The 13,853-nt window shown below is 36.8% G+C and overlaps 1 protein-coding gene across 1 annotated transcript; it reads right to left on the bottom strand.

The window, feature by feature from the left end:
• Positions 1–7,876: 7,876 nt before the first annotated feature.
• Positions 7,877–8,643, bottom strand: LOC109208279. Its single transcript, XM_019371364.1, has one exon. The coding sequence runs from the start codon at positions 8,477–8,479 to the stop codon at positions 8,060–8,062; it is 420 nt and encodes a 139-aa protein (XP_019226909.1). The 5' UTR covers positions 8,480–8,643; the 3' UTR covers positions 7,877–8,059.
• Positions 8,644–13,853: the final 5,210 nt, after the last annotated feature.

Raw genomic sequence — 13,853 nt, 5'->3', positions numbered from 1 at the left:
CCATACCTAAATCCGTATCTAAATCATGTATTTAACTTGTAATGAGTGGGAACAACTTACCCTGCGGTACTTGAAGAACATCTCCCCTTGAAGCTCTCCAAAATCGTCCACACCAAATGAAAAATAAGATAAAATGACCAATTTCCCGATTTTAAAAGAACACACTACCTCTAGCATTTCCGTACCTGCGGTCACTTGACCGCTTCTGCGATTCCGCAGGTGCGGCCCCACTACCGCATCTGCGGTCCTTCACCAGGCTACCCTTCTGCTTCTGCGCCTCACCTACCGCAGGTGCGGTCCCGCTTCTGCGGCTATATGACCGCATCTGCGGTCTCTTCACTTCTAGCCCAACACCGCATTTGCGACCCCATGGCCGCTTTTGCGGCTCCGCACCTACGGCCCAAGCCTCGCAGGTGCGATTACACCAGAAGGCAGCTGTTTTGCTTCTTCTTCAGATTCCAAAATTGATCTGTTAGCCATCCAGAATCCACCCGAGGCCCCCGAGATCCCGTCCAACCATACCAACCAATCCCAAAGCATAATGCGGACCTGCTCGAGGCTTCGAATCACATCAAACAATGCTTAAACCATGAATCGCCCTCCAATCCAAGCTTAATGAACTTTAGAACTTCAAACTTCAATATTTGATGCCGAAACCTATCAAATCACGTCCGATTGACCTCAAATTTTGCACACAAGTCATATTTGACATTACGGACCTACTCCAACTTCCGAAATCGGGATCCGACCCCGATATAGAAAAGTCCACTTCCGGTCAAACTTCTCATAACTTCCAAATTTCTAACTTTTGCCAAATGACTCCAAAATGACCTACGGACCTCCAAATCCACTTCCGATCGCGCTCCCAATACCAAAATCACCATACGGAGCTTTCCCAGACTCCGAATCCCAAACGGACATCGATAACACTGAAATGCACTTCAACCCAAACTTACGAAATTCTTCCAAAATGTTAACTTACACAATAGGCGCCGAAACGCTAAAACCCGATCCGGACATACGCCCAAGTCCAAAATCATCATACGAATCTGCTGGAATCTTTAAATCCTGATTTCGAGGTCGTTTACTCAAAAATCCAATCTTAGTCAATTTATCCAACTTAAAGCTTTCAAAATGAGAATTTTCTTTCCAAATCGATTCCGAACTTCCCGAAATTCAATTCCGACCACGCGTACAAGTCATAATACCTGAAGTGAAGCTGCTCATGGCCTCAAACTGCCGAACGACGTGCTGGAGCTCAAAACGACCGGTCGGGTCGTTACATTCTCTCCCACTTAAACATACGTTCGTCCTCGAATGTGTTGAGAACTACACCGGAGTTGTCCGAAATCACTGTTTAACACCTTGAGTACCTACCCATGCTACCGCAGCTCAGTCGCGCACATTAGCTTGATTAAATATGAAGATATCCTCTTTCATCTAGGCAAATAAGCCTTAGAGCCCAGTTTCAACATCCGAAATTCTCTGCCAGGCCTGCTTGCAATATATGAACACCATATCAATCACTATGCGATGTACCAGAACATGACTGCATACCTTTGCTGAATTTTCACCATGCGCTACATCATTCATAGGACCATAATAACATTCTCTGATCATAACAACCGACATTCCCCGAATCTGATGCTCACAATGCACCTCATGACATGTATAAGTCTTATCCAAATCTTACAACACCGCAACAACGGAAGAGACGTGTAAAAATTCATAACCACTACCGAGTCGACCAACCGTTGAGTCTATACTCCTGACAAGAATCATTACCTCATTCTAAACCAAATAATGGTATTTGCTCCTTAATATACTTAGTATAATCCGATTGCACTGATCCTAGATCCAACAATCTCGTCTCAGCCAGTATAAGCTGCTCAGGTAATAAGCCACCCGATATGACTAGAAGTCTCATATAACGCCAGATGTGCCGATAGGCCACAAACTTGAACGTGATACATAAGGAAAACGACCTCTGGAAAGGGCTACTAACCCACGTAACTAATTAGATGACCGAAAGGTGTCATGAACCTTCCCCAGAAAATGGGAAACAAAACACACAAAATAGAATATAAGGGAATGTACTCTACATCACACTGTTACGGCGTGCAACCCGATCCAAACATAGAACTCACACAAGGAGATACACACCGAGCTAAATTGCTCATTACTACTAAGTACCAAATATCGGTTGCAAGCACACTAAGTGCATAATACCATCCCTAGGAAGACAGATAGCGCAATAAGCTACAAAACTCAAGCACAAACGAGGTACGATATATAATCTGAATCACAAGAGCCATCCTGCTCGCATAACACCATCGCTAAGCAGAACCTCAACACCTAAGAAATTTATCAAGCCGTCTCACAACTCACACGACCCGATATAGCATTGCATGAAATAGCCGGCGACGAAATAGCATCCAACGTCTGAGTACTCCTTCATAAGGAGTGCTATGCTGAAATGAACACATCCGGCCCGATATAGAGCCCACCTTTATATTTAAACCCATCCACTGACCTCAAGGCGATTTTGATCGCACCGTACTAGGCAAATAACCTTTCAAAGGTCCATAAATACCCTTTTTTCCCTATAACTCACAAGAACAACCATCATAATCGGAGTAAACCTCCACATACACAACCCAATAAACCGAGTGCCCTTCAGGCATAAATTCTCAAATTAGCGATAGTACCACAATCTTCATACTTGGTTTAAATTTCCCATCAATCAAGTGACTACATGTCACACTCATACAATCTCCTCGTGAGACATGCTCCCACGACCTTCCGCACCAGATAACAAGTCTACACATCTATACCACCGGCCGCACTAACGCTGTAAAGCAAATCAAGAATCTATAACCAGGTTGCAAAGCCTCTTTCACAAAACACCAATCTCAGGTGACGCTGAAGACAATACCAGCTTGCTCCAAACATTCAAATCCCCTTCCCGCTCATCCTAGCTCATGACATCCTTGCCAACACCGAACCGTAACCTCGGTTCTTCACATTCAGTTTTCATACCGCTCACTGCACCTAACATGCCAATATGCGACAGTATAAGAATTTCATCAACATCCTGAACCACTTATAGAGTATACACTTCATCATACAGAAACCTTTTACTTAACTTATTCCAAGAGAATCATAGCAATACGCGAGTAACTTCTCATAACCGTAGAACATTCAAATCCTCAAGTAGTGATCTAAACCACCATAACCCTTCCGGGATCCGCCTACACAGGACATGCCATAATACTTGAATACTTCCAAATATAATCAATTGCGGTGGCCGTCGAGCCTCATACGTACCGCCACCACTATGCCAATTCAACCATGGCTGACCAATCTAACTTCTTCTAGTTCATCCTTAACTTGCCTTAGAGATAATATTAGCTCCATTCCTTACATCACCAACCTAAATCCGCACTCATCTTGAGTGACCCCATTCCATAAGACCACATTGTCTCCAAACCCATGAACCGTTTCATACCCTCCTTGCACGCATATTTGCATCTTTAACTGATGCACCCATTCTGATAATTCCTCTATGAATCCGAAGTCTTTTTCTCTTTTTCCTCCCAATGCTATACTGCAAGTCAAAAATATCATAGATCATTCCGAGCCTCTTATCACAATCTGATACAAAAGCTTGATTCTTAACCATACTGCGGGCTTGAATCCTTAGGCGCCGCATTTTTTAACCTTTGAATTCACTAGGACCGTTGTTGAGAGTCACCTACTCTGGCTTGGTCCCGAGTATAATCGATTCTAAGGCTCCGTTGGTACATGGACACCCATCTCCATGGGGCGCCCGATTGAATCACTTCCTTGTAAATCACCTCCGTACGAAACACAAATCCTGAGTCTTCCCAAAGCCCGAACAAGAATCGATAAGGCCATTTAGGGTACACATCTCTCAAATAATTTGCTCAAATTACCATTTATATTCTTTTATCTTAGCTGAAATAACTCGCCGTTATGCCGATAGCCAGAAACCTCACAAGTAGATAACCATGCAACCCAATTGTAGGCGGTGGGACTCTCCCACTTAGCTTAAAGCCACCATTACACAACTATGGAACCCACCAAGATTCCTTATCTCTTATTGACCTAAACTTGCGCAATCAAACCGTCAAATTCCTCGAAATCCTTCTGTTAGCATTTCATGAACACTATGAATCTCTAGCAACATTGACATATTCGACTTCTTACTAGATATCCAGTAGAATTCTTCGCATAAGCTTCGTCAACACCACGCGACCGCTAACCTGCTCATAAAAGATAACCCACCTGTGGAAATTACATGCCGACGTCTCCCAACGACGCTGCACTACACGATTACTACGAAATATGTAACCCAACTTGAGCCATGCTCATTCGCTAGCTGTACAAGCCCATTCACTCCTCATGGTTATCAACTAAATGTGTGACAATACCTTCTAATCCAAAGTCATGTTGTATCCTTCTTCATATCAAGCAACTTTTTTCTGCCGTATCAAATCTTCCGCCGTATAATAGCCGATATTTTAAATCAAGCCCGTGGACCCAATCACCATCCACCAAAGTTCACACGTCAGTCCAAACTTTCCTCAATGTGTGTAGTTATCCTGCCACTGAGCCAATATGCTACTCTGCCACTCTCCCACTTTGGCCAAACCCCTCTTCTTTAAGCAACTACTCGACTTCCGCTTCTTACACCCGGCCTTCTAGAAATTTAATCACCACATGACACTTCCCACATGTCCTTCCTCATCCTTTGCTGCTCAGCTGATGCCTTAGATCAAAACCTATCTCGGTAGCACTTGAACCAACAGACCGCTACTAACTTTAAACCTTTCCGAAGATCATCTTTCCCGAGCCGTTGATATTAGAAACACCGATTCAATCCTGAACAATCACACCTCGCGATCTCTGGCAGTCGCTTCTTCAATACTACCTCACAATTCTGCTCCAAAGGTGAATTGTAGAAGATCATAACACCGACGAACTTAACACGTACAATTGAGGACGACGTCACCACGTCGCAGATAAAAATTCCACCACACTTGAAAACACCAAGTCTCGTTACTCCATCAACCCAAACCGGATCATTTATAGTTCGATTTCCTTTCCTCCGCCGGAAATAAAATACCGAATCTTTGAATCATGCACTGAGTAGACCTCCTTTCAAGTCACCCTCTGACTCGACACATGAGCAAGTATCCTACCATCACATCAACACTGTGCGATAACCAATCATGAGTATCATAGCAACCTGCGCATAGCCTCAAGCTTCAGAAGTGTAGCTACTGAGATGAAATGACATAATACCCTTCCGCAAGGTGACGACAATAGTCCAACCAACTACGCCGGCAGAAACATCTCGCACCACATCTGTAGTACCATTAAAATTCCTCAATTCTGATTTATAATAGGCAATTCGCGTCGCATAAGATTGAATAGGAAGGAAACAAGGGCATCAGCCTCAAAGGGATCAAATCGCACGATGAGGGAATCAAGAAGGGAAGTGCTCCTAATAGCCCTATAGTCTCTCGAAGATAAGTACAGGCGTCTCCGTACCGAAATGCTAACTTACACAATAGGCGCCGAAATGCTCTCGGGTCATCCAAAACCCGATCCGGACATACGCCCAAGTCCAAAATCATCATACGAACATGCTGGAACTTCCAAATCCTGATTCCGGGGTCGTTTACTCAAAAATTCAATCTTAGTCAATTTATCCAACTTAAAGCTTTCAAAATGAGAATTTTCTTTCCAAACTTCCCGAAATTCAATTCCGACCACGTGTACAGGTCATAATACCTGAAGTGAAGCTGCTCATGGCCTCTAACTGCCGAACGACGCGTTGAAGCTTAAAATCGGTCGGGTCGTTACATATTTGGCTCGTTCGTAATAGAAATCTTTACGAACAAGGCCATGCTACTGTTAGCAAAAGTTATACAATACAATAAAGCATAGAGTATGCCTACCTGGCAGCTTCACTTCACACAAGACCTATGAGAATTAAAATTGCCCTTAAAATGGATTCCTCCAGCACCAAATATTTACAAGTTAAATACGGATGGAGCCCATTCCCTAAGATCAAATATGGATGGCATCGGTGGAGTAATTCGTAATCACTTCGAAGACTGGATTGTGGGATTCTCACAAAATATACCACAATCAACTTCTATTGTAGCGGAACTTCAGGCACTGATCCAGGGGCTTCAACTAGCTGGTCAACTAAGTCTAATACCACTGCAAGTGGAAACAGATGCAAGGGAGGTAATCACTATACTAGATTACGATAATATTCTATACACTAACATACTTATGATACTTCCGTTATGAATACCACAAACAGTGTATGTACTACTAGTGATACTATCGTTTGTAATATGGTGCAACCTGAGCACCAATATCTCTGTACGCATAACTTTTAATTAATGAATATTATCTTTTGAACCAAAAAAAAAAAAGAAAAAAAAAAAAAGAAGACACAGGAGGGTAGACGGAGTGTAGTACTTACTACTATATTTTTAGACGCAAATTTACTACTATGAGACTTGGGGAGAATTCTTGAATAAACTGAACCTGTGAATTTTCCATCGCTAGAATATATTTTGTTTTTTAGCAATAAGCGTGGTTCATATTCATTTTTTACATTAGCTTGTATAAGCCTAAATTAAAAACCGAAAGGCTGTTTTATTAATGTACTACTACTAGTGACTATTTAAGAATTGTACTAATGAGTACTCCATTTTTTATTTTAAAGTGTGATTTCCATGCTGGAACCTTTTTGTTAACACCATGTTTGGTGGTCCACTGTTCACGGAATTCTGACCTTTGAAACATAGTACACTTAATAATAATTTTACATTTGTTGGAAATGGTAGCACATGGCACTTTCACATGCTCACCAAACATTTTCTTTGTCACACACACACACAATTGTACAAACCAACATGCATGCACACTTTTTATTAATATTTGTAGCCACCCCCACCCCTCACGCTCCAACACAGAAAACTAAATGAGCAAAATGTTATTTAGCTAATTTTATGGGATTTAAAGGTATAAAGCAAGTTTGTCGTGAAAAAAAGTCGAGGTAGAGCTCGAGTGGTTTGCAAGCTTTTATCCATATTTGTTTACCACTGCAGTCACTAGTAAGAAACCACTGCTCCGTTTTCAGTTACTGAATTTATTTTCTTTTTGGCCCATTCCAAAAAGAATGATCCATTTTTTTAAATTTGAAAACAATTTAACTTAAACTTAAAATTCTACTTTTAATTTAATGAGAACCTTTTATAACTACACAAATATTCTGGACCCCTTTCTGACTTATTTAGGACTACAAACTCCAAAAGTCTTCATTTTTTCTTAAATTACGTGCCCAGTCAAATATGTTCACATATATTAAAACAGAGGAAGTACTATATTTTGATTTAATTTATACAGACTATCGTGTATTTTAACCTGTTAATTACGCCACATCCAGGGGCGGAGCTAGAGAGCTAAGTGCGGGTTCGACCGAACCCAGTAGCTTTGATTCGAACCATGTATTTGTTTTAAAAAATTCATTGAATATGTATAAATTATTATTTTAGAACCCAGTAACTTAAAACAATTAAAATCCGAACCCATAAGCTTGAAATCCTGGCTCCGCCTCTGGCCACATCGTGTGCTTTATTTTCTAGATCAGCAAATTAAATTTTAGTCTAAACATTTACCTGAGGGTAATTTTAACTTAACTGTGTAAAACCTTTTATGAGGTTTGTTTTTCTTTTTGGGCTACTATTCGAATTTATCTAGAAAGAATATCAGAAGTTAAATATACTTCATATATATATAAGATAAGTTAAAGAGAAGAACAGGGAACAAAGTAAAGATTGAAGACATTTCCTTTACGTTCCTCCAAAACTTGGGATTTCTTATCCTCAAATTAATAAGCCGTATACAACATTTTCATATCCATCAAGTTTAAAAGAAATAATATGATAAAATGATACATACGTTTCCCTTTTTTTTGCTTAATTTTCTTTTTTCCCACTAGATCTTTATATTAGTGGGAAGCAGCAGCCATTAAAGTTTGACAGTGATGATCAGCTTTTGGTGTAGCAACAAACCTTGAAGAAAAAGCACAGAACTTGTAATAATCTTCGTCCAATAAACTTCCAGTTCCACTTGTATCAAAGTTCAATGCATAACTAAGTGGATCGTACCGACATTGGAACGATGATTGTCGACTAGTATACGTAGTACTACTCGCCGCTGTTTTCAACATTTTATTGCTACGTCTCTTCAACTTCCTCATTAATCTTGATAGCCCACAACATGAGCTCATTGCAGTATTATTTTCTGATGATGTTGAACTACAACTTCTGGTGGTGCGACCACCGCCGTAAAGGGTGTCTACCGCCGTGGCTCCGGCGGTTGTAGAGGTGGTGGTTTTGAGCCACCATTGTCGTCCCATTTGTGTCATTTTCCTGGTTTACTAGTTGATGCACTAATGAACAGAATGAACAAAATGAATAGGTGAGATAGCTTTTGATTTGAGAAATGTGTAAATGGGAGGGGGTGGTGAGAGGAGTGAAGGGAAATGGCGAACTAGGTTTTGAGTTTATAAAGGTGGTGATTGGTAAAGATGGGGTTCGTTGGAGATTGAATTTGATAGTCTCAATGATATATTTTACGTTATTTTATTTTGTTCTCGATATTAATTGTTAATATATTATGTTTGGTACTATATATGCTTTATTAATATAGACAGGTGTTAGGATGAGATAGGCAAGAGTGAAAAAAATTCAATGTATATGTGTAAAAAGAGTGACTACTGAAAAGTTTCAAAGTATATCCTTCACTAGATTTCTTTTCGGGGGTTGTTTGTTACGGTGTATTAGTAATATTGGGATTAATTATGTTAGAATTAGTTATGCTGGGGTTATTTCTTATTCATTATTTGGTTTAGTGTATTAAAAATAATATGCATCCATAGGATTGTATACATGCTTATCCATGCATTAAAAACCACGGTATTACTAATGTCATGATTTGCTATGTATTGGTTATACATAGGATATTAGAATACTATCCTAAGTTGAAAACACTATCAAATAAGGGGTTACCAGAACTAATACATGTATTATTTTCCCCTAACACATCTTACCAAACGATCTATAAGTGTTCTCATGAACTTGAGGCATTTAGACCACCGGGTATATATGTAGTATATTTTTTTATAAATTTAAGTATTGAATAATTATGTCCACTAAAATTTAGACATATAAAAAAACCTAAATAACCGTAAAAGAATACTTAGCGTTAGGCGTGTACAAAGGAAACTGACAAACAGCACCAATCCGATAATCCGAGTCAAACCGAGAAAAAAAACCCGACTATATATAGTTTGGTTTGATTTGGATTGGTGTTAGAAAACAAAACCCGACCATAAGTGGTTTGGTTTGGTTTTAACTAAAGAAAGTAAAACCGAAACCAAACCAACCCGACATTACATATATAGAAATATTAGATATATTTAATATATAAATATACTTATTGTGATGTAATTTATAAATATTTCTTAAACTTTTTTATAATATTATCTTTTAATATATTATTTCAAGGTTGGACTTAGAACTTTTGAATGTTCCAATAAGTTTTATAGCCATTAATATTAATAACTTAAATAATGCTAACAAAAGGTCAAACCAAAATCAAATCAATATTATTGCTAACAAAAGACATTCAATTCAATTCTACGAACCACAATGTATTCAATATCTATTTTTTTTTGTTTTGCAATAATTTAGATAAAAATGCATAACCTATTTTTATTTTTTCTTCAGCGTTTAGTCATGTAATTAATGCTCTCTTATTAGTCTACTTATTTTAGCATGACTTAGTACTTATTAAATGCATAACCACAATGTACAGCGTTTATGAGTATTTATATGTTTTGAAATTTTCCTTTTTATTAAAAAAAATATTAAAATAGTGTTACCAAAAAATAAAAAGGGAATGTGTATATCAAATTTGAAAGGAGAGATATTTATCCTTGACTTTTGTAGTATCCGTAACTTAAGACGGTTTTCAGAGTTCTTTGCCTGTCCACCACTATACATTCTTTTCCCAGCATCTATATATCCTAATGATTATTTTCTAGTTACTTAGTTACAACAAACATAAGTTAAGAGCAGTTTTTGGCCCTAGCCAACAAACATAAAAAAGGATTCTCAACAATATTGCCATCAATTTAAATAGACTTTTCTGAGTTTTGATTTGAAATATTTCTACTCAAAATTGCTTATTAAAAGATAATAAATATGGTGGGTAGTTAAGTTTAGAGAGGGAGAACAGTTCATGCATCTAAACCATTTAGTTGGTAGTGAGAATCCTAATGATTAAGGAATAACTTTTTTGCCAAAAAAAAAAAAGGTAGTTAAAACCAAATTAATCAATATAACTGACAAAACACAGTAGTCTTTTTAACGTTTTTCATAAATAATGTGAACTTAGGTAAGAAAACCATATGGGTAGTGATCTGAATCATCTGATTAGATTAGATCAGATCAGTTGGTATCCACTCACTTCCATACTAGTGAAGAGTAAGATCAAAATCAAAAAGCTGCCGCGTAAAATAACTTTTTTATTGCATTCACATGTGATTGTTGGCTGTTTCCTCTTTGGTAAAATATTTTTTAACCGCAAACGTCTCGTTTTGATCTTTAATTTCTCTTGTTCTTAGGGTTTCCTTTATTAAAATTTAATTAGTTGATAGGCTGGACTTAGTTCTTTATTTAGTTAATGCCAGTTGAGATTTAGGGATTGTTTATTAGGAACAATTTGACCGTTTGAAATTTCTGCTAGGGAAATTGCGCTTTTTACTATAGTATTTGATTAGTTAGTACAAAGATGCCAAACCAAGTTGACTAATAAATCGAGGTTTGGACTTTTACTTTGACTCTACCCGGCTTCTCCTTTTTATTTTACTTTTTCTAACATAATGATATAAATGTTTGGGTTAAAAAAGTTCTAAGATAATATGCGGTGAACTAACGTCTTTTCAATATTTAGATTCATCATTCTTTTGCTTAACCTTATTTACAAGTTCTTAATAGTAAATGCCCTAAACCGCATCTCGTATCTTGATTAACCTGTGGAGATAACCATAAAAGTGGTTTGATTGCTCATCCTTTTTTCCCCTTATGTTAAGAAATATTGTTTGCTTTCCTGAAAATTTATTTTTTCTCATTGTCCTTGTTTACCGAAAAAAACGGTACAGTTGAATTTGTACTGTGGTTTATAAACACATGGATTAAATTGATCTGATAAATTGAAATAAAAAAGTGCAAACAGAGTAAAATAAGAATAATTGAAGAAAAGTCAAGCTAGGGCTTTTAGAATGTTTCCATCGGGATCAAGAATAATTGGAAGATCTCGACAACACTTGTATAAATCTTGAGAGAAATATTAGTCATTTGCTATCGGTATTTCTTCATGTGAATGAAAACGTGTATTTATACTAGAGCTATTCTTGCTCCCTTTATTATCATTATTAATGCTATAATAAAAGACAACTAAAGATAATAAAGAATAATAAAGGATAATAAAGCCATAAGGGCTTATATAAAGGCCGGAAGAATCTTGGGGTTTTTTGTAATGTTTCTGTAACAGTCATATCTTGAATTATTTCTTATCCAGCCACTTGTTTGTATTCCGTATGTATATCTTATCCGTCACAGGTTTGTTTCGGTGTGAACATAATTAAATTACTGTTGATTGACACGTGTTGCTTTCTAATTTACCCATCTTACCGTATCATGAAATGTTACGAAAACGGAGATACTGTGTAATACGATGGGTATTATGTATAGTACCAGCAGATACTGTTTCTTTGTCAGGCAAATGGAGTAATAATTTGACTGAAAACTGATGCGTCTTTGACAGCCTTTTGCTATATTCTAATGTACTAATCTAAAATTAAATTATAGAATGAAAGAAATTAGGTCCCACTTGCTAACCATGCATCCCCAAACTGTCACCATTCTAATATATTTATCAATAAAGGTAAAAGAAGAAGATCCATTAAGAATTTATATTATTAATTTATTACTTTAGGGTTATTAAATTCTGTTAATAAGAACTAACATAAACTCCATGATTTGTCAGTCATTATAGAGGTCAATCATAGGCATTAGGCAGTCTAATAATAAACATAAAAAGATTCTTAAAAATGGAATCCTAGGAGATCTTGATTCTTTTTGGTTGCAGTCCACTCTAACTTTCTTCATAAAATTAAATTATTTTTCTCTTAAAATAATTTCTATTATTAAAAAAAAACAAGAATAAATTGTCCTAATCACATAAAGGTCTACTACATTTTCTGTTACTATGTAATCCCCTTTAAGATTTCACAACAATAACAACAAATCCGGTGCAACTCCACACATGGGGTTTGGAGAGACTAAGTGTGTACGCAGACCTTATCCCTACCTTATAAAGAAAAAGAGATTGTATCCGATAGACACTCGGCTCAAAAACAGTGAAATTTATGTCACAAATTTTTATTTAGTGCGTAAATCGATTTTCATTCCCACCAATCAATACACTAATAGGTCATTTGGTTCACATACTGGAATGCATCAATAATAGTAAAGATAGTTTGGTGGTTTATGCAATTGAAGGGAGAGTATTATAATTGGACAAAGGAGATTAGTTTACTCCTATTAAGAATAATTTTATGTAATGAACAAGTGGTGGCAGAATGGACTAAAGAAAACAGTTATCCATCCATATTATTCATTTAAAAAATGGGTTGCATAATAAACTTTTAAAAAGCGGGTCAAATATGGATATGAACCATATTATCCACTTAGAAATGCATAGCCAATGGGTTTAACTTTTACATTTGTAAAGTCTCAAATTTGGGGTTTATCAAGCTTTTCTCCCAAAAGTTATCATATTCAAGAAGTCATGGATAATATGGATAACCATATTATTTGCCGGTTAACCCGATTTTTATAATCTGTATTAAATATGGACCGGATCGGATATATTTATCCATTTTTACATACCCATTTTCGACCCGCTCATATTCGACCCAATCCGCTTGTTTGCCACTCCTCCAATGAACACCCCTAACTGTAGGGAGGTTTTTATACTTAACCCTAGTTCTTTAGTAACTGAACAGAAGTACCAAGTTGTCAAACAATTTGAATAGGTAGCATATCTCTGAGAATATCTTGTGATGTCTGAAGAAGACAGAAATCAAAAATGAACGTAAGTCAATGCCTTGGTATAGTCCAACGATGACTGTTTGAATGAATGAGGCATCACATGGAGTTCACAGATAGGTATGATTTTTCTTTCCTCTTTCTTTAATTTTTTATTTTTTAGTAATACTTTTATTATTTTTTATTCTTTTTTGTGTACACTTAGGGAATGGGAGTTGATATTTTTTTGATTTACTCTATCTCATATTCGAAATTTGTTGAGTTAGTTAATTTAGATTCTCGTATAAAAAAACACTTACATATCTGTCTTTTATTTTTAAGTCTTAAATCCAACACTTCTGATTAAAGTGAAGGGATCTCAATTATTTCACCATATTCTTTTATGGTGGTTATATTATATATGGTCAAGCGGTAAAATACATTAATTTTTTTCATATAAACCACCAACTAACAGACTCCATAGAGATACCAACAATATGAACGTTACATACAAATTTCTACACATTATTATAATCAGATCTGAACTTGACAGTGTTTAATCTCCACATCTTTTTTTGTTAAACAATTAGAAAAACACTTCATTGGATATTTTTCTATATTTTAGAGAATTTGAAATTTGATCCG

This window comes from Nicotiana attenuata, unplaced genomic scaffold (assembly GCF_001879085.1).
Source record: "Nicotiana attenuata strain UT unplaced genomic scaffold, NIATTr2, whole genome shotgun sequence".
NCBI classification, from domain to species: domain Eukaryota; kingdom Viridiplantae; phylum Streptophyta; class Magnoliopsida; order Solanales; family Solanaceae; genus Nicotiana; species Nicotiana attenuata.
Note: the sequence above shows the minus strand (reverse complement) of the source record. Positions and strands in the feature narration are given on the sequence as shown.

Excerpts from the sequence above, each read along its gene's own strand:
- LOC109208279 (XM_019371364.1), bottom strand. The coding sequence starts at position 8,479 with ATGACACAAATGGGACGACAATGGTGGCTCAAAACCACCACCTCTACA.